The following is a 17,645-nucleotide window of genomic DNA, read 5'->3' as shown; positions in this document are numbered from 1 at the left end:
GACTAACACTGCATAGCCTTCTCCTTCCCTTCTTAATATAGGGAGCCACTAAAGCACCCACCAAAAACACATGCTGCACAAGATGCCTGACAGGCACACCAAATTCAAACATGATAAAGATTATGTTCCAAAAATGGCATCTTACAGCAGCAGGTAACCAGCCATAACGCCCATGTGGGATCTGCAACCAGTAATAGAGCTGTGTGTTCAAAGTGAATGAAATGATGCATATGACACCTGTTCAGGAGCAATATCTGTTTCCATGGAGCATTTTGTTGTCTGCAGAGGTGTTTAAAAGGTTCCCTTAAGGACTCCGTTGGCTGGGAGAGCTGTTAAATGACATGGGATGCGAACAGAGAATGACTGCTGAAGTGATAAATGCACAGTGAAAGAGAGAGGCTGAAGAATTGAACCAGACTGCCCTTAATGGCCTCTGGTCCCACCTGGGTAATTGCCTTAAAAAGGTAGAAATGAAAAAGACGAGAGACTTGGGGGGGAAATAAAGGGTAGGGCTGTGTTCGCTGTAGTGGTAATTGCATGCTGGTGATCGAGTGGAGCTACAGCTTGCAGTGGTTTGGCCTGTGGCTTCCAACACCCCCCTGAAAGCCCTCTTTGTTCTCACATTTCAGAAAGCTGGCCGGTAGTCAACATATTGCCTTACTCCTGCATGCCTGCAAACCGCCAAGCTAACAGGACTTCAGGGAATAATCCTCCACAATTAATTGCCAAGGAACCATCGTCCCTAGACTTCACCATTTGTAAAAACTGCCTTCAGAAAGGACTCGAAGACTTGCGCATTGTATACAAACTTTTTTGTCTGGCCACACAATAGAATGTGTTGCTTTTCTCAAGGAAGTAGGGCATAGCTCATTGAGATATTTTCCTCTGTGGGTGAAGGAATGATGAGATGCGAGCCTCTGCAGACTACCGTGTTATTAAAAAGAGGAGGGAGTTGTCAAGTCTTTCCATGAACAAGTCAAGATTGAAGGAAACACTCTTTGAGAGGACACTTGCACACCAGTGTGAGAGGCCATGGGCAATAGCGTCTCCAGTGCATTTCTCAAAAACAAATTACAGAGCATATTGGAAAGGCCATGATCCAGCATCTTTCCCACCCTATGACGCCACTTTTTGCACAGTCCCAGGCAAAACCATTTCCTGTTCTCACAAATGAACATATACTGTATAAACATTAGAGATGCACAGCCCGCAACAGGAGACTTCTGGTCGTCACCAACATTCCCCAACACATCTGCAGCGCCATTTCAGAGAATGTTTTATGTTTATATACTTAACCGGACCCTTACAAATGTGTCTTTGCCTCCTGACAGATAACGCTGTTATAGCAGAAAACAAGGCATTTGATCACTTGGATAGACCCATTGATTCACCCAGTTGCGTCTTTATTTCTGCAGCTCTGACTCACTGTCTAACCCCGCTTCCTGTGTAACAAACCACAACGGTTAACTGCTGGATGTCAGCTCTACAAATTCATCCCATTTTGCAAACCATAAAAGTAAAAGATCTCGTGTTACAAGATCTCGTGACAATCAAACATGGCAAGAGTTCTTGTTCAGGAAAAAAATGTCCGGTGGTCACTAGGCCTTGGACGATAATAAATGAATTAATTAATCACAATAAATGATAATTAACTTGATACATTATGCCGGCCTTAATATCTTGCCATGTGCACGAGTGTCCATTTTCCTCGTCTCGCCCCCAAACAGGCAGGAAGAGGATTCACTCTGTTCATTGGTTTGTTGTTTCATAGAACAATGGCATGAACGCAGTGAGCCCTTTTGTCAGTCACAGAGTCTTTTTTGTCTCGGTGTGTGGCGACGGGGTCGATAGCATAGACCCAAAGTGCAATGTAATAGAAATATATTGTCATATTTTTTGTATGTTCTCATTGTACTTTTATTAAAAGTAACGTTAAAATATCGCCTCGTCTCGTTCTCGCGGACACAATTCCCTCATAAAAAGGGTATCTTCACATACCAAACTTGTTGTCCGATGAAGATAAAATTATCTGAAAGAGTGAAACACAAACTCACAAATGACAACCTGCATGTGTGGGGCTCTTTCATGCAAATGCATGATAGAACAGTTTAATTTCCATTTCTGTGCAAACCGCACATGTGTTTGTATGGGAGTGGAATAAGCCTTTCAGGAGTGACGAAATTTCATATTCATGAAAATGTCCAGAGCTATCTCCATCCCTGAAATCTGTCAAGGGATTACCTGTGTGAATTATGTATAGTGAGATGGAGGCCATCATTAAGAACATCATCCAGACTGCACTGTTCACTCTCATCTGACATTGTTACTGGGGTATTAAACTATACCACACCTCTCAATACCATGTTTTCCTTCTAAGCGGTGAGCCCTCACATCGTTGTGTATCATCGTGGTATTATTGTTATTATGCCGTAAATGTGGTATGTCAGAGTCATAAATTGCCTTAGATGATAACCTGGCGTGTTGTCATCTTTGTCCTTTTTAACCAAGTGATGTGTTTGGATGAGTCTTTCAAGCTGGGGTGTCCCAAGGGGAGGACACAGACTGGCCAAAGGCCATCTGACATTCACCAGGCGAGCACATACTCAACCATAGCCTGCTTTATTCTGTTCCATATGGTATAAAGTATTTTGCCATTTATTTGATAATTGTTTATATGCATTAGAGAAATGCAACTTTTAGGAGTAGACACAGCAGCGGCGTAAAAATATGTGTGGAGTGCAAAAGTGTGAGAAATCAATTGCCTCGCGCCACTTTAAATAGCAAGACTTAGGCGACAAATCTAATAATATTTTAGATTAAAATGACAATTACCATTGGAAAAATCCAAGTCATTTAAAGGGCGGCTGTCATGTGTACTGCACGGATCTGAGCGCACTCACACAGCACGTGGCCTGGGGATTTAAGGATACATTTAGCTGGACTAGCTTAGCAGTGTATTGGACCCTGAACGTGAGCGCCAGAGCTGCCCCTGTGGGCTCAACATGAATCATGTGTTACATAAGAGAGACGAGAGACTTGGGTGCCCCTCCCTAACTCTTTCCATTGTGTTGTTTGCACACTTATGTATTCAAGGTATTTCGGGGAAGAAAAAAAAAAAGAACCTATTAGCACTTCCAGCACACCCTACAGCTTGAAACACATTTAAATTCACACATACATGGTCGCCATGAACCTAGCAGCAAGGACATCTGGCACATTTCACGAGCAGGCTTTGTGTGTGTGTGCAGATGGCGTGTGCTTGTGTGTGTAGGAGGGACATCAGAGAGCTGAAGTGGAAAGGAAGCTGGCACAAGCAAATGGTTCCAAGTACGTCAACATTGTATTTTTTGTGCGATATGAACCTGTAGTGCTTGATAAAAGCAGATTATATTAACTTCGAAGCGTAAAACAAATCAGACCTCAGTAGACAACATTTGATGATGATGAATAAACTGTTTTCTTCCCACTGAAAGAAGAAGAAGAAAAAAAAAACTTGACCTAGAGGCTGGTGCAGGGTAATAACAAATGCCTGCTCGCTCTGCTAAAAGCTCTCGGAGGACATGAACTGTCATAACTGATTAAAACCTTATGACAGCAACATGACCGCAGCAGACAACATTATCTCGCTGCTCCACTCAATATTGGAGGGTACTGTTGTGAATCATTAAGGCGATGAACAGACCCGTGGCGTGGGAAGGACTGCAACCTGACCGACCCAAGGGTAAAGGAAGCCAATTTAATCTGACTGACCTGCGAGACAACGCGGAACCCAACCACAACTGAGTCAATAGAACCAGGCGAAGATAGCAATTTACTGCATGTGCACTGTGTAAGAGAACGGGTGGGGAGTTAGAGAGTGTTTGCGTCTTACCTGATGCGCGGCCATGGGGGAGCACAGTGAGGAGGAGGAGAAGTGCAGGGAAGGCCAGCCTGTGGGCTAAGGAAGAAGAGGAGGAGGAAGGGGCTCTCGTCTGAAACGCTACCATTCCATTGCACATGTTTTCCTCCAACAACCAGCGAGAGTCCTCTACGGCTTAACCTGCTCCAGCAAAAGTGAGAGATGGGAAGGAGGAGGGAGAACATGGATTACTATCCACATTCAGCATCACATTACATAACCAACAACAACACAGAGACAAGAGAGAATGGGGGGATGCTATTAATGGTTGGAAGCCATAGTGACATTGAAAACGGCTTTCTCTGCACATCACCAGTTACCTGATGAGAGACTATTTGAGTGCCCATCGCTCTCGGTTCGGAGACACGGGCAATTTCGATTCAATTACGAAAGTGACCAATGGCGGAAACAGCAAACAAAAAAACTCTAGTCGACCTTCTGTCTGTGCTCTTGGCTTTCAACCAAGATCTAAATAAACCGGCCGTTAATGCTCTAATGGAGATGATGCAACAGGAACACACATCCATGCTGCTAATGAGCAAGTAGCATTACAGGGGGAGACTTGTGGAAGGTAAGTAGGTATGGATACTAAATCTGGCACTGTGCAGTGTTAAATGATGACATGGCATGGTGTCATGAGTGCAATATGTTTGTTAATCAATGGGGTTGTGAAAACCAAATACAGTATCCCACAGAAGTGAGTGGACTCCTGACTAGGGGTGTCACAACATCTTGCGAGATTAAAACCTGACAAGATTTTTTTTTTTCCGAAGAAAAAAAAAAGTCTCATACTAGGCCTGGGATGGTAATAAATAAGATAATATATATTTATGTATTTTTTCATTGTACCTTTCTTAAAAGTAATGTTAGAATCTCGTCTAGTCTTGTTCTCGTCGACCCAATGTCGGGTATCGTCTCATCTCACCCCTAATCCTGACATTTCAGCAACCATTTTATCATTACGGTATAGTTTGTCATGAGACAATGCATACAAATCAAACTTGAATATACTTTAGAGTAGTCAGTGTACAGCATGTTTTTCAATAAAGATTTACTACCCACTGAAAAAGGAGTCAACATACAGCCATAATTGTCTAAACGCTGGACACGAGTGAGTACCAAGATAATTATGTCTTGCCTACAGTCAAGCATGGTGGTGGGAGCGTCATGATCTGGGGCTGCATGAGTGCTGCCAGCACTTGGGAAACTGGTGCACAGGGCAGTTTTTCAACTTGATAACAATCCCAAACACACCTCCAAGATGACATGTGCCTTGCTGAGGAAGCTGAATGTGAAGGTGATGGACCAAGCATGTCTCCAAACCTCAAAAGTGCCCAACATCTATCGCCTCTGTGATGTCATCATGGAGGAGTGGAAGTGGATTCCAATATCAACTTGTGCACCTCCGGTGAATTCCATACCCAAGAGTACAAAATATTGACACCACATGGGAACATGACCTTTTTGTAGCCTCGTGCTACCATTTTTAGCAGTGTTTTGACTGGTTACTCTAAAATGTAAATGGGGAAATCCTGTTTCCCTGAACATGCTGAGAACTGCACCGAGCGGAAAAGCTGCTGTAAGACACCTGTGAAAGCAGGATTTACAAAGATTGACATAGGCACACAAATACACTCTTGACAAATCTCTCTCCTCAGTACCAACTTAACCAACATGGCAAAATCATTTGTTGGGCTCAAAGTATCTTTATTGCAGTGGTGCCTACTGGTGGCTTAGCTGTGTTGCTACTGAGAGATTGGAAGCACTATGTGCGATTTGCGTGGGGGCTGTCAGACACCGTACCCTCCAGAGAGAGAAACTGGAAGACACACACACCCGCACATACACACACGCCTGCAGAGCTAATGGCAACTGTAATGGCAAGGTTACAATACGGGGGCAGAGGACATGATGGCAGATCTGCTGCGTGGCTGCTGACAGATGACCCTGAGCCACTTTGATGGTGATATTATTGCACATGTATCAAGTGTCAATGTACACCTTGCTTACAAATAAAAATGCTTGCAATGCCAATCTCAGGGTGGTGAGTGTAGAAATGCGTCCAACTGCGATGAGCACTCTCCTGAATCGATCTCAGCATATTTGATTCAAGGAAGCTGAAGGGAGTTTGAAGGGAGCGTGAAATTTCCAATACGCAAACAGCAGGAACTGCACCCAACCGCCCTCGGTCTTCATAATGTCCCAGATGGTTTTATGGCGAAGCATACCTGCATGCCGTGCAGGTCCGTGGGAGAGAATGACTCAGACCAGATTTGGCAGGTCACATTGAGCCAAAGGGCATAAACACATGCAAGGGGGACTGACGGTATATGTTAACGTATTTCTTATTCACCTATGAGGGAGATTCCAAATCTCAGTGGGGATTACAGATATACTTGCGGCGAAAAGTCTTTGAAAAAAATAAAAATAAAGGACAAACTAAAGTCAGACGGAGTAAAAAAAAAAAAAAAGATATTTGGCTCAAAAGATTCTGCTGAGATGGCGTTTCTAATGAGCTCCTGGCTGAGCACTTGCAGAGGTCAGAGTATTGACCGGCTGGTATGTTTGCAAAGTGGAAACTCAAGCACAATTAGGTTAATTGCTTACAGGGGAATGGAACTATGCAACAAAGTATGATAGTACAGTGTTCCCTCACTACATCGCGGTTCACCTTTCTCAGAATTTTTTTAAGTGCAATTGTGCACGTTTTGTTTAACAGCATATGAACGCACATCGTGACCTGCGTCCTTGCGGTGTATTAGAGTAATCTATCGGTACTCTCTTGCATGTGTCTGTATTTACTACTGCTGCCAGTAGAGGGTGTTGTATACTCATGTGAGAGTTGAAGACGTGTCCCGTTTGTCTCAGTATGTAAAGAGCCACAAGAGTCCGAATTGGCTGTAGACCATTGTCAATCAATCTCCTTCGTGCAGGACTGCCTATTTCCTGTTACATGCTGAATGATGGCAGAAGTTACGCAGCTGTAGGGCACCTGGAAGACTGCAAATGAATCTTCGGTTCATGCAGGACGAGGAGGAGGAATATGTTTTAATAAGAATACAAAAACGCTACATCTTAACAGTGCCAGGACAAGCCATGATCAGAGAAGTGAAATATGCGTGAGCCGCTTAATTTCTTGTGTCTAATCCTGCTAGTTGAACGTTAAAATTCAAATGAAAAAAATCTATTCAATCTATTCAATGGACAAAAATCTAGTTGTCTACTTCACAGATTTCACTTATTGCGGGCTATTATGGGAACCTATCCCCCGTCATAAACAAGGGAACACTGTATTGCACTTTGAGCAGGGGGTCAAAAACTACACTGGCAGGATGAATACAAATGCTAATACATTCATACCTTTTGCATTTTGATGGTTCTGGTGGTGCAACAATCATATGGGAACATTATGGAAGGCCTGGCGAAAGCATCATCTTTACAGTATTGCCACCTTGTTTGTTTCGATGTGCAAATGTAATTGACCAGCATTGTTTCAGTCAGCCGTACAGGAGCTATATTGATGGAGCATATCCCTTGACAATAGAAATGCAACACATTCTCTTTGAACCCACAATATGTCTGCTGACAGCACACTGACAAAATAGTCTATACATGAAAAAATAGACTGTCTTGCCACTGCATTTAAATAGTGCTGTCATGCAGGTTCACACAGGGTGGCATCCATAACTAAAGTATTCTGGGTGTGGAGAGAAATTTGCAGCCCTATGCTGTCATTTAGGATGTGGGATTTGAGCGTTAGATTAAAGTGCTTGAGCTGCATTATAATGTGCTCTCTACATCTCATCTAGCGCCTGATAACAACACGATTTTCTTCCTGCATAGGAATATGAATGCAGAGTGAACAGAGACATAAAGATGAGCTTTAGCTTGTATATGTTTTGTCCAAATGGGACAACCTGCATTACTGTAACACTGTAGTCATGTGTTGCTACTGCGTTAAATCTTATTGCCTTCATCACCGACATCACAATGAAAATTATATACCAACCACACATTAGAGGCTGAACATAATCTGATACAAGATTTTTGTCACCATCTACGTTTGGACTGTATGGCCATTTTTCAATAGAACATCGTGGAAATAAAACTAGTCATTCAAGGAGCTCCTGACTGTGAAGCAGACATGCTCAATCTTAAAACGCTGTCCCTTTGATAAGTGATGACTAGCTATTCCCTTTATATACTCCTATTAATCGATATATTTAATGATTAATCTGTTTAAATAGCCTTGCAGATAACTACTGCATAACAGTCTTAATACGTCTATTTATGGTAGGAAACCTAAACAACTGTCCACTTCAAACCCCAGCCTGACAACCAGCAGGCCGTTACTGCGGCTTTTCAGCTGCCTGCGGCTCCGTGAATGCAAAGGGATCCAAAGAAAGTAGCGGCACAGGCATGTGTCCACGGACAGAAAGCACTCATTGTGCCAAAGAAACAGCCGAGAAGATATTTCCATCCAATAGGCCCCAGTGCTACTGCAGCTGGTACAGGCTACCGGGGCCTGTGGAGGGAGCCCAGCGTCACAGCTCCCTACATTGCTTTGTGGAAAAGTGTGACCTGCACATTGCATCGAGAAATGCATTTTATTCATTCATTCAGAAAGAATGTAGTTATTTTTTGTTATTTATTCTAAATACATATGTTCCACTTTCATTGTGTTCTATTATATGCTTTGACTTAATTATTTTTTCTTTTCAATAAAGATATTTCAAAATAACACATTTTAGAGCTGTAATTATAACAGCGTGAAAGCGTGATATTTTTGCCCAAGGTTATCATACCGTCAAAAACGTATCACTCTGCTGATAATTATCGGGCCGATACGAGAAACTCTGACATCATATCAATAAATCCGAAAATAGTTCTGATAACCGATAATTTACAAAAACGCTTGAATGAGGTGAGATTACCGTATTTTCCGCACTATAAAAGGCGCACTTAAAAAATCAAAAATCGACGATGCGCCTTATAATCCGGTGCGCCTTACATGTGCACTGAGTTCCAAAATCTGTAAGAATTTTGTTGTGCGACTTTGGTAAGCGCTCCGCTTGATTGACTGTCGGACCATTTTCCACTGACACGGGGACGTAATACGTACACTACGTACGCTGGCAGCGATAAACCAATCAGACAATAACAAATCTTCTCTCACAAATCCATCAAAGTCCTCATCTTCTGTATCTGAATCTGTATCTGCGTCCTCATGTGAGAGTTGAAGACATGTGCAGCTCCACCTCGTCTCAGTGTGTATTTATGCCTGTACGAGCACATTAGGAACCCACAGCAGACAATAGCCGGGTAAATATAGAGCCACAACAGCTCTTATTGGATTAGGGTGTTCTGCGTCCTGATTGATTGACAATGGTCTACAGCCAAACTCCTTCGAGGCGTTTCCTGTTGTGGTCAATGGTGGCTAGCAAACTAGCTAACTGTGTGAGCTGCTTGCTAACCGCCAATAAACAATAGAAGAGGAAGAAGAATGTAACCCCTACGGAATAAATGAATCTTCGGTTCAAGGAGCAGAACGAGGAGGAGGAAAATACAATGACAGCAGCAATACGTTTTACAAACATGTGCCAGGACCAAGAGGCACGGTCAGAGGAGTGAATACGCGTGAGTCACTTAATCATTTCTTGTGTCCTACCTAGTAGATGGATCATTAAAATCCAAACAAAATATGAACTTCGAGAGTGTTTAAACAAGAGAGAAATGTGAGAAAATGTTAATGCCTGTCTGAGAAAAGTGTATAAAGTGTAGTGAGAGGGCTTTTACAGCCTTAAAACATATAGAATAAGTGTGAACAAATAAAGTTTGGTACTTCGTGGATTTCACTTATTGCAGGCTATTTTGGGAACCTATTACCCACAATAAACGAGGGAACACTGTTACCGCGATAAGCGAGGTACGACTGTATGTGGCCCTTAGGAGAAAAAGTTAAGACACCCTTACTCTAAACTCAAAAGGTACTCGTACAATTGAGAAAGAGACCACTCAGCCAATGTCAACTCTGTGCAAGTGTTTTTCTTTTTTTTTTTTTACTATTGGGATGAATGCGAGAAGGTAAGAGTATTTATTGGACTCAAACTCAAAGCACTAAAACTCTGTTGTCCCGTGTTGTCACAAGGTTAGGTTTAGTGTTTTATTGTTAGTTTTTACACTAGTGTGATAATTAAGTGTGTTCAAAAGCACCATGCGTGAGACATTGAGAATTATAAACTTGTTGTTAGTCTTTAATGCAGAGACTAAAAAAAACAACCTTGCACGTACGGTTCAGTAGGACTTTATAATGGTGGCAGTTTGAACAGATTAGTTCTATTGACTTCTCACGGCATGTCAGGAAAATCTGAAGAAATAGCCAACTCAGCATAATCAATGGCTTGAATCCAGTTGTTGCCGATTTAGGGGCTGTCTCAACATCAAATCATGACTAGTATTTACCCCCTACAGTAATCATTTCCATCCTTGAGTACGGTAAGTGTGACGTTTTTGCGTCCCACCCGGCAAACAGGAAACGACTGGAGGATTTATTGGAACAAAAGCAAGGGTGGGATAGGGCAGTGCCGGGGAATATATGAGCAGAGACAACCACTCCAAAGTCAACAGCACATCAGTCGTCTCAGGAGTCATCTCTAGCGCCTCCACAGCAATGCAGTCAGTAGAGCACAGTCACACGCCAGTACACGTGAACATGTACTGTGAGGTATTTAAACAAAGAACCCACACACGCACAGAGAGAAGCACATACTTCTCAATGTTGGAAAACAAACAAAGGCTTAAATACATTTATACATCATCCAGCTATTTTAACAGACTGTTCCCGAAGAGTTCGCTATACAGTATTTAGAGTACATTGTCATTGTTGACACAACAATACATTACTAATGTACTGCTACCGAAGTATTGGGTCGAACTTGTTTTCAACGTGGGCCAAAGTCAAGGTACCAAGCAGAAATACAACTATTGTATTGCTCATTTGATGACAAAACATCTTTTTGTACCATGACAATGAGTTCGGAAGAACTACGATGGCATGCAGTATACGTTTTCTCTTGTTAAAGAACAAATACATTTAGGAAGAAGTGTGAAGGGTCCTTTTAACGGCCACTATTTCCACGTTTTGGTGGCCACATGAAATTATGTGACGTGCAGGCCTTGATTTTGACGTTCTTTAGGGTAATACGCTAGTAATAGTTATCGGTTTATCGTAATATTAATAAATGTACTTCATATGTAAATTAGAAATATGAATAAAACACCGTAACATTTGCAGCCAGCAGTGTTCAAAATAATTATAAATACTGCTTGTGTCTGCTTGTGGCTGAGGTGAATAACAGCAGTTTGTCAAGTTTATAAATGGGGAAACAACACTCTCTAAGTGTTCATGTTAATTTTGCTATATTTTTAATCGCAAATACTGCATATAATTCCCAGTTGTGACGAAGCAAATAACGACAGAGTGGAAGGGGGGAAAGGGTGGCCTTTTTCAGCTGGCCAAATAAGAGCGACTTACCGACAAAAGGTTACCAGCAGCGAGTCCCCACTCTCCCTTCTCACATTCGAAGCATTAGCTAGGACCCACGCGACGGAGAAGATGTCGAAATAATAGACAAAAAGGTTCCGTCTCTGTCGTCTCCGTTGTCTGTTTTCCCCCCCCAAGCTGAGGCTCCGTTGTTCCTCGTCCTCGCCGCTTCTTTATTGGAGGTGAGCGGAAACACTCACTGTGTGAGAACTCGACCAGCTGCCTCGCTCTCGCGCGGTTTCCATGGCTACTTCGTGAAAAGGGCGGGTCCTAATCTGTCAACCCAGCCGCAGATGGAACCTTCAAAGTAAGAGCATTCTATTTTGGTTGGTGAAAGAGACGAATAAGAATATGAGCGATTAAAACACACAAATGAGTGACGTATATTTATAGTCGTACATATTTCCAGTCTAGTTTTAGACTTAAAAAGGCTGAATCGTACCATTGTAAAAAAAAAAAAAGTCCCATCAATAAATTACAATATTGTGAAGGATATTTAATTTCAGGACTACGATACTAGTTGAAGGTTTGGGAAAATTTTGCAGCTCATTTGCTGATTAGAGCATGAACCCGTAGTTTACAATACTGGACGTCATAAAAGGGAATAGGGGAATTGTTTGATTATTTGGCGAAATTGTTCCATTCTCTTAGCTTGCTGTGTTCACATATTATTCAATTGTTCACAAATAATTGTTAGGAAAAATATTTTCAAGCAAAAGTATCAGGAGCTGTATTGGTATCGGCAAAATGGCCTTTTATTGACTTGGACTCGAATCGATACCGAAATCTTTAGTATCGTTCACGATACAAGATTAATGGGACTCCTCGTTTGTTTACATTTGTTTCGGTGTCACATGCTGCTATCTAGTGGCTGCTTGGAGAACATATATGTACAGTGTACATGTATATACAATTGTCACGTATCAACATTTTTTTCGGAAGATAATATTATTAATAAATTAACAAATATTAATACATTTTATATTATGTTAAATAAAAGTTGTTACTAAGTTGTCGAGTCTGCATTCTGCAATGACCATTGCCAATCGGGCGGCTTCATTCTTCCGGGTATGTTCCAATGCCAATTAGCATTAGCACTATATTTTTTCTCTCACTTGAAATGTAAGTATACTTCCTAGTTTCACCCCCTTTGTTTTGTGATAATGTGATAAACGATAAGCAGATAAAGTTGTCCGTTGCTGACAAAAGCAAATAAATAGTACCGAATAAGACACCACCCCTTCTCTATAGGGTGAAATGGTTCCTTCCGGTAGCGTTCTGCTCAAAGCTTTCGCTTTACAATCTTATCGTTTTATGTATTTCCCCAGGTACGTTTGTAAATCTTTTTTTTTTTAACGGAAGTGAGTGTGTTTAGGAGACTTACAAAGCGTGTCTAAAGTCATTTTCAACACGTAGAAAGGCAACCTTAAAAACAATAACTTGGAATGTTCTCTTGTTAACCAAAATCAACAAGCATGAATGACAACTAGACTTTCTGTGCAACGTGAAGGTGAATTGTAAGGTGGTTGAGACTTGTCTGAGCTATTTAGTTACTTTTTGTAGACGATCGTGAACTGTGTTACCTTTCACCCAGTTAGACATTCGTGGGTCTTTGTATACACTTGGGCATGACTAAAATTCCCCTTTGCAAGAAAGGAGGCGTTATTATGCAGCCTTCATGAGAATTAGATAGACGTTTTAACTATTTATTAGCATATACACTCATAACATGTTCTTATTAATGCTGTTCATTGTCATTTTGATGCAAGCAGCTCTTATGGTAAAATTGTTAATAAAATCAGACATATATGTGCATTGCATCCCATACAGACAAAAGGGAAAGTCCTCATAATCCTTACTGACTCATACAAGAAGATCTGACATGTTTTCTGCCTACGTGCAGATACATGCCCATCTATATGTTCAAAGGTGTAGGCCCCCATTCATAAGCATGCATTCATCCAGATTTAAGATTTCATTTTTTCTCCCGTTTAATGTGATGATGTAAAAAATCATTTTGAGTGTACATAACATAGTGTAAATATGTCATTCACCACAGCTCTTGAGTATTTTCTGCTAACTTGACATGAGGAAAGCTATACTGTATTATTAACATGAGACATGTTGATTGCCTTGACAGATGCTGTGGCGATATCGCCGAAAGCAACATTGGTGAGTCACGAGAACTGAAATGGCTTCCTCTCAGATCCACCTAAAAATCCTCCCCAGTGTTCGCTGTCTGGCAGACAGACTTGTTCAAATGAGAGTGGAGGGTCTCGCTCCCCACAAACCAGTAGAATTAAGGTCCAGGCTGGTTGATGACAAAGGGGTAGTTTTCAAAGCGTCTGCCCTCTACAAAGCTGATGAAACGGGCCTGGTAGACGTGAGCAGCGCCCCTTCTCTGGGAGGGAGCTACACCGGAGTGGAGCCCATGGGTTTGCTGTGGTCCATGGCGCCAGAGACTCCACACAGCAAAGTTGTGAAGAAGAATGTGCTGAGCCCGACCCTAGTTGAGATAGCGGCACACAACGGCGACACTGGAGAACTCCTTGCCTGTGAAACCAATGAGAGAGGATACATGATGGAGGGCATGAAGAGAATTCCTGTGCAAGAGGGAAGAGTGCGAGGAGTCCTGTTCATCCCTCCAGGTGGGTCTTTTTTACCGTACTTCCTCAAATCGTGGCAGGAGGCGGTTATTTGCTGAAGTACAGACTCTATCAGGTGTTTATTTTGTGTTTGTTGGTTATGTGTTACAATGGGAAGTACAGTAGATCCCCGCTATTCGCATACGCTAACATGAAGAAGGCGCAGAAGCGTTGGTTTCTGAGGCGAATGCCACAGAAACCAGACACAATGTGGGCACATTTCGGTCGCATGAACACCGACGACCGACACGGACAGTTTTCTCAACCGGGGGAAAAAAAAAATACCTATGTAAGTGCCTCGGGCAGGGGAGCCTTCGTCCCGACAGTCAACGCTTACTGAGGCGTTTGGTCTGCAAATAGAAACAAAACAGTGCAAAATGGCGCACGCTCACAAACAGTGTGAGTACGTACATTGCAAAAACATACATACATACAGCTAACTTATGTGTTAAGCTAACGCCTCACACAGCTACACCGTACACTATACTTGAGTACCATTTAGTGGTTCAAATGTGAAGTAAACCCCCATGACAAATAATGAAAAAATGGTCTAAAAAAAAAGGTTGTCGATATAATCGATTATCAACGATAATTTGTAGCACAATTATCGACCAGCAAAATTTGTTTTTGCGACAGGCCTAGACACATCACATTTGCAGTTACTATCCACATGTCCTTTTAATTATTGGTTCCCCATTAATAAACCAGTCCAGAGCCAGTTTGCCTTTTCTTGGTATTGAATTCATTGAGGTACACCCTTGACACCTGCTACAGTGTCTCACTATTTACAGAGTTCTCTGCCGTGGAAATGCTAACTAGATCACGGTATCTGGTCCCCATGCGAAAACTGTAGCGCTTACTTTCATCAAGGTAATGGGTAGAGGATCTATTACAGCTGAGGTGTTTATTTATGTGGTTAATTGAGTCATGGCATCCATTAGAAGAGAGGCAGCTATTTTTAAGCTAGATTAGATACAACTTTATTGGTCCCTTGGGCGTGGCCCCTCAGGGAAATTAAATTTAAGGATATATGACATTGCACCTCCTTTGATTTTATTTCTGTACATTTTTCAGGAAAGGGTCCATTCCCTGGAATTGTGGATTTATATACCTTAGGTGGAGGCCTCAATGAGCAGAGAGCCAGCCTCTTGGCAAACAAAGGTTTTGTTGTGCTGGCGCTGGCCTATTATGGGTATCAGGATTTACCCAAAAAACCCAAGAACTTGGATTTGGAATATTTTGAAGAGGCTGCAGTCTATTTACAGAATCATCCAGAGGTTAGTTAATTCATAACGAAGGAAGTGGAAGATTTAAATGTGTCATAAATGTCTCCATCTACTGGGTATTTAGTATAGAACTTTGGCTCGTTGATCCAATTCTATCTCTTTGCAGGTTCAAGGTCCCGGCATAGGCGTCATATCAATGTCTCATAGTGGCGCTCTGGCTTTGTCGATGGCATCCTTTTTCTCGGGCATCACAGCGACTGTCTGTATTAATGGCTGCAATGGAAATACTGTGATTCCATTACACTACAAGGATATTGTGATGCCGGCACTGCGACCTGCCATCTGGAAAATTCGCCTGACAAGATCTTGGATTGTTGATATTCGTAATGTCACGCCAGATGCAAGTCTGATGAAAAACAGAGCGTCTTTGATTCCTATAGAGCGTGCCAACTGCCACTTCCTGTTTGCCGTTTCGGAAGACGACCGCAACTGGAACAGCGCTTTTTTCGCCAGGCAGGCCGCTGAGATTTTGAGGAGTCACGGCAAGGAATCATTTCAGGTGGTGTCTTATCCTAAAGCCGGGCACTTTTTGGAGGTTCCTCACACGCCATTTTGCCCGTCTTCCTTCCATGCGGCAGTCGGACGTGCTGTGGTGTTTGGTGGGGAGCCAAAAGCCCACTCGGAGGCTCAGCTGGACCTGTGGGAGCGAGTCCAAGAGTTCTTTAAGAGACACTTGAACAACACCAGCACTTCATAAGTGTGTTCCAGACAGACCCATTTAGAAATCTCAAAACATGAGGAACACCCCTCAGCATAACCCACTATGATTAACCAAAACCAGATTAAATTAATGTAAAGCAATGATCGTCTTCATAACCACACTTATTTCAGAAATAGTTTGTGTTTTTGACATTGAATAACTCTTTAATACGCTGTAGTGTCGGCTCTTATTTATCACTCACCAGTCAAACAGCTGTTCTGTACTCAGAGTTAGCCAATCAGATCACAGCATCTTGAGACGTGGTGGCAAGCCAACTCATATGATACACTTCCTTCTGTGGAGACTCCGCCTTTATTTGTGTGTATTTGAAGTCATAAAATCAATAGTTGGCTGGAATATAGTGAGTTGAAGTGTGTGCTCACCTCCACACTTTACAGTATATGCGTCTATTATGAATATTGTTGTGCTTAAACAAGGTTAATTACCCTTGCCAGCTCAACTTGAATGCTAGCATTCATTTGAATAGCACGTTTACTTGTACAAATACCTCATTTATTTTGGTCCTTCATAGACAAATTGATGATATTTTAGGCAGCTAATTAAAAATACAGCAGGACTTCGACATTACCGCCTTAAGGTTGTACAATCTGGAGGAAAATATGCCTCAAAAGTTGCACAAAAAAAGTTTGATTTGCGTCGCAAACTTCAGCAAATCTCACGGAACTTTGTCGTGATTTAAAGAAATGACTCCAAAAGTGTATTTTGCCTTTTCTTTGGCTGTTTAAAAATAATAATAATAATTAATAATTAATTAATAAATGATTGCTGTTTTGTGTTTGAATTTGGTCCATTATTGCTAAAAAAAAAAAAAAAAAAAACATACATGAGCAAATTGTACATATTCAAGGCCTAAGTTAAGCATTTCCAAGTATAAAAATAGCCAAATGAACGAAAATACAAACATAGGGCATTCAAAAGATGTGATATGAAATGTAATGCGGTATCTGTGACTTGTGTGCGCCTTTAAGAAGCAGGTCCTGGGATGTAACGTGTGTGATGTCAGCTGGCTATAGTTGACTGTTAGCTGAATGCTAGCAGCAGGCTAGCAGTGTATAGAGATGGGATTTATGGCTCTCTGAGAGGAGCCAGATTTTGGTGACCTGTTCCTTTCAAAGAGCCGTTCAAAAAACTGGCTCATTTTTATATTTATTAAGTTTCCAGAAGCCAGCCTGGCCTTAACTCGTTTTTGTCTTGGAAATAATCACTGGGAGTTTGAAATATTGATTATAAACCTATTTGACGTGTGGGTTAAATTAAGGCTCATCTGCATACATTGTAAATATTCCACAGGGTGGCGCCATATCACTCTGCTTTGACAGTGACGTCACTATTTTGAATAACCCTTTGTACAAATTCTGTGTGTGTGTAAACCATGACTTGAACACGTATAAACATAAAAAAACAAAGCAGGCTACAATGAATTTCCATGCAAAACAGCTTTTAGGGCAAAGATTTCCACATAAGAATATTGTTAATAATAAAGAACAACAAAACTACACTCTGACTGACTCTCCTCCTCCTCGAGGAAGGGGCCATTTATGTGTTTCTGTGT

General features: G+C 41.7%; 2 protein-coding genes across 8 annotated transcripts in view; one reads left to right on the top strand and one right to left on the bottom strand.

The window, feature by feature from the left end:
• The window catches only part of susd6 (sushi domain containing 6), a 25,487-nt gene extending 13,811 nt beyond the window's left edge, over nucleotides 1-11,676 (bottom strand). The window contains exons 1-2 of the mRNA XM_054762486.1: nucleotides 11,433-11,676; nucleotides 3,872-4,039 (exon numbers count right to left, since the gene is read on the bottom strand). Coding sequence (XP_054618461.1) covers nucleotides 3,872-3,998 — 127 coding nt within the window. The 5' untranslated portion in view covers nucleotides 3,999-4,039; nucleotides 11,433-11,676. The remainder of the gene's footprint in view (nucleotides 1-3,871; nucleotides 4,040-11,432) is intronic.
• Nucleotides 3,928-17,645, top strand: LOC129172580 (acyl-coenzyme A thioesterase 5-like). 7 transcript variants are annotated; one of them, XM_054762483.1, is made up of 4 exons: nucleotides 3,928-4,469; nucleotides 13,582-14,089; nucleotides 15,161-15,363; nucleotides 15,479-17,645. In XM_054762483.1, the coding sequence occupies exons 2-4, from the start codon at nucleotides 13,633-13,635 to the stop codon at nucleotides 16,067-16,069; spliced, it is 1,251 nt and encodes a 416-aa protein (XP_054618458.1). In that variant the 5' UTR covers nucleotides 3,928-4,469; nucleotides 13,582-13,632; the 3' UTR covers nucleotides 16,070-17,645. The 7 variants fall into 7 exon arrangements, with proteins under 7 accessions (XP_054618458.1, XP_054618460.1, XP_054618457.1 ...); XM_054762485.1 differs by lacking the exon at nucleotides 3,928-4,469 and adding an exon at nucleotides 12,500-12,509; XM_054762482.1 differs by lacking the exon at nucleotides 3,928-4,469 and adding an exon at nucleotides 12,514-12,563.

This window comes from Dunckerocampus dactyliophorus, chromosome 19 (genome assembly GCF_027744805.1).
Source record: "Dunckerocampus dactyliophorus isolate RoL2022-P2 chromosome 19, RoL_Ddac_1.1, whole genome shotgun sequence".
NCBI lineage: Eukaryota > Metazoa > Chordata > Actinopteri > Syngnathiformes > Syngnathidae > Dunckerocampus > Dunckerocampus dactyliophorus.
The sequence above is the reverse complement of the archived record's forward strand: the minus strand, read 5'-3'. Positions and strand labels throughout refer to the sequence as shown.

Coding starts and splice junctions, on each gene's coding strand:
- LOC129172580 (XM_054762483.1), top strand. CDS start 13,633: ATGGCTTCCTCTCAGATCCACCTAAAAATCCTCCCCAGTGTTCGCTGT. Junction 14,090..15,160: donor AGTCCTGTTCATCCCTCCAG/GTGGGTCTTTTT, acceptor TACATTTTTCAG/GAAAGGGTCCATTCCCTGGA. Junction 15,364..15,478: donor ATTTACAGAATCATCCAGAG/GTTAGTTAATTC, acceptor ATCTCTTTGCAG/GTTCAAGGTCCCGGCATAGG.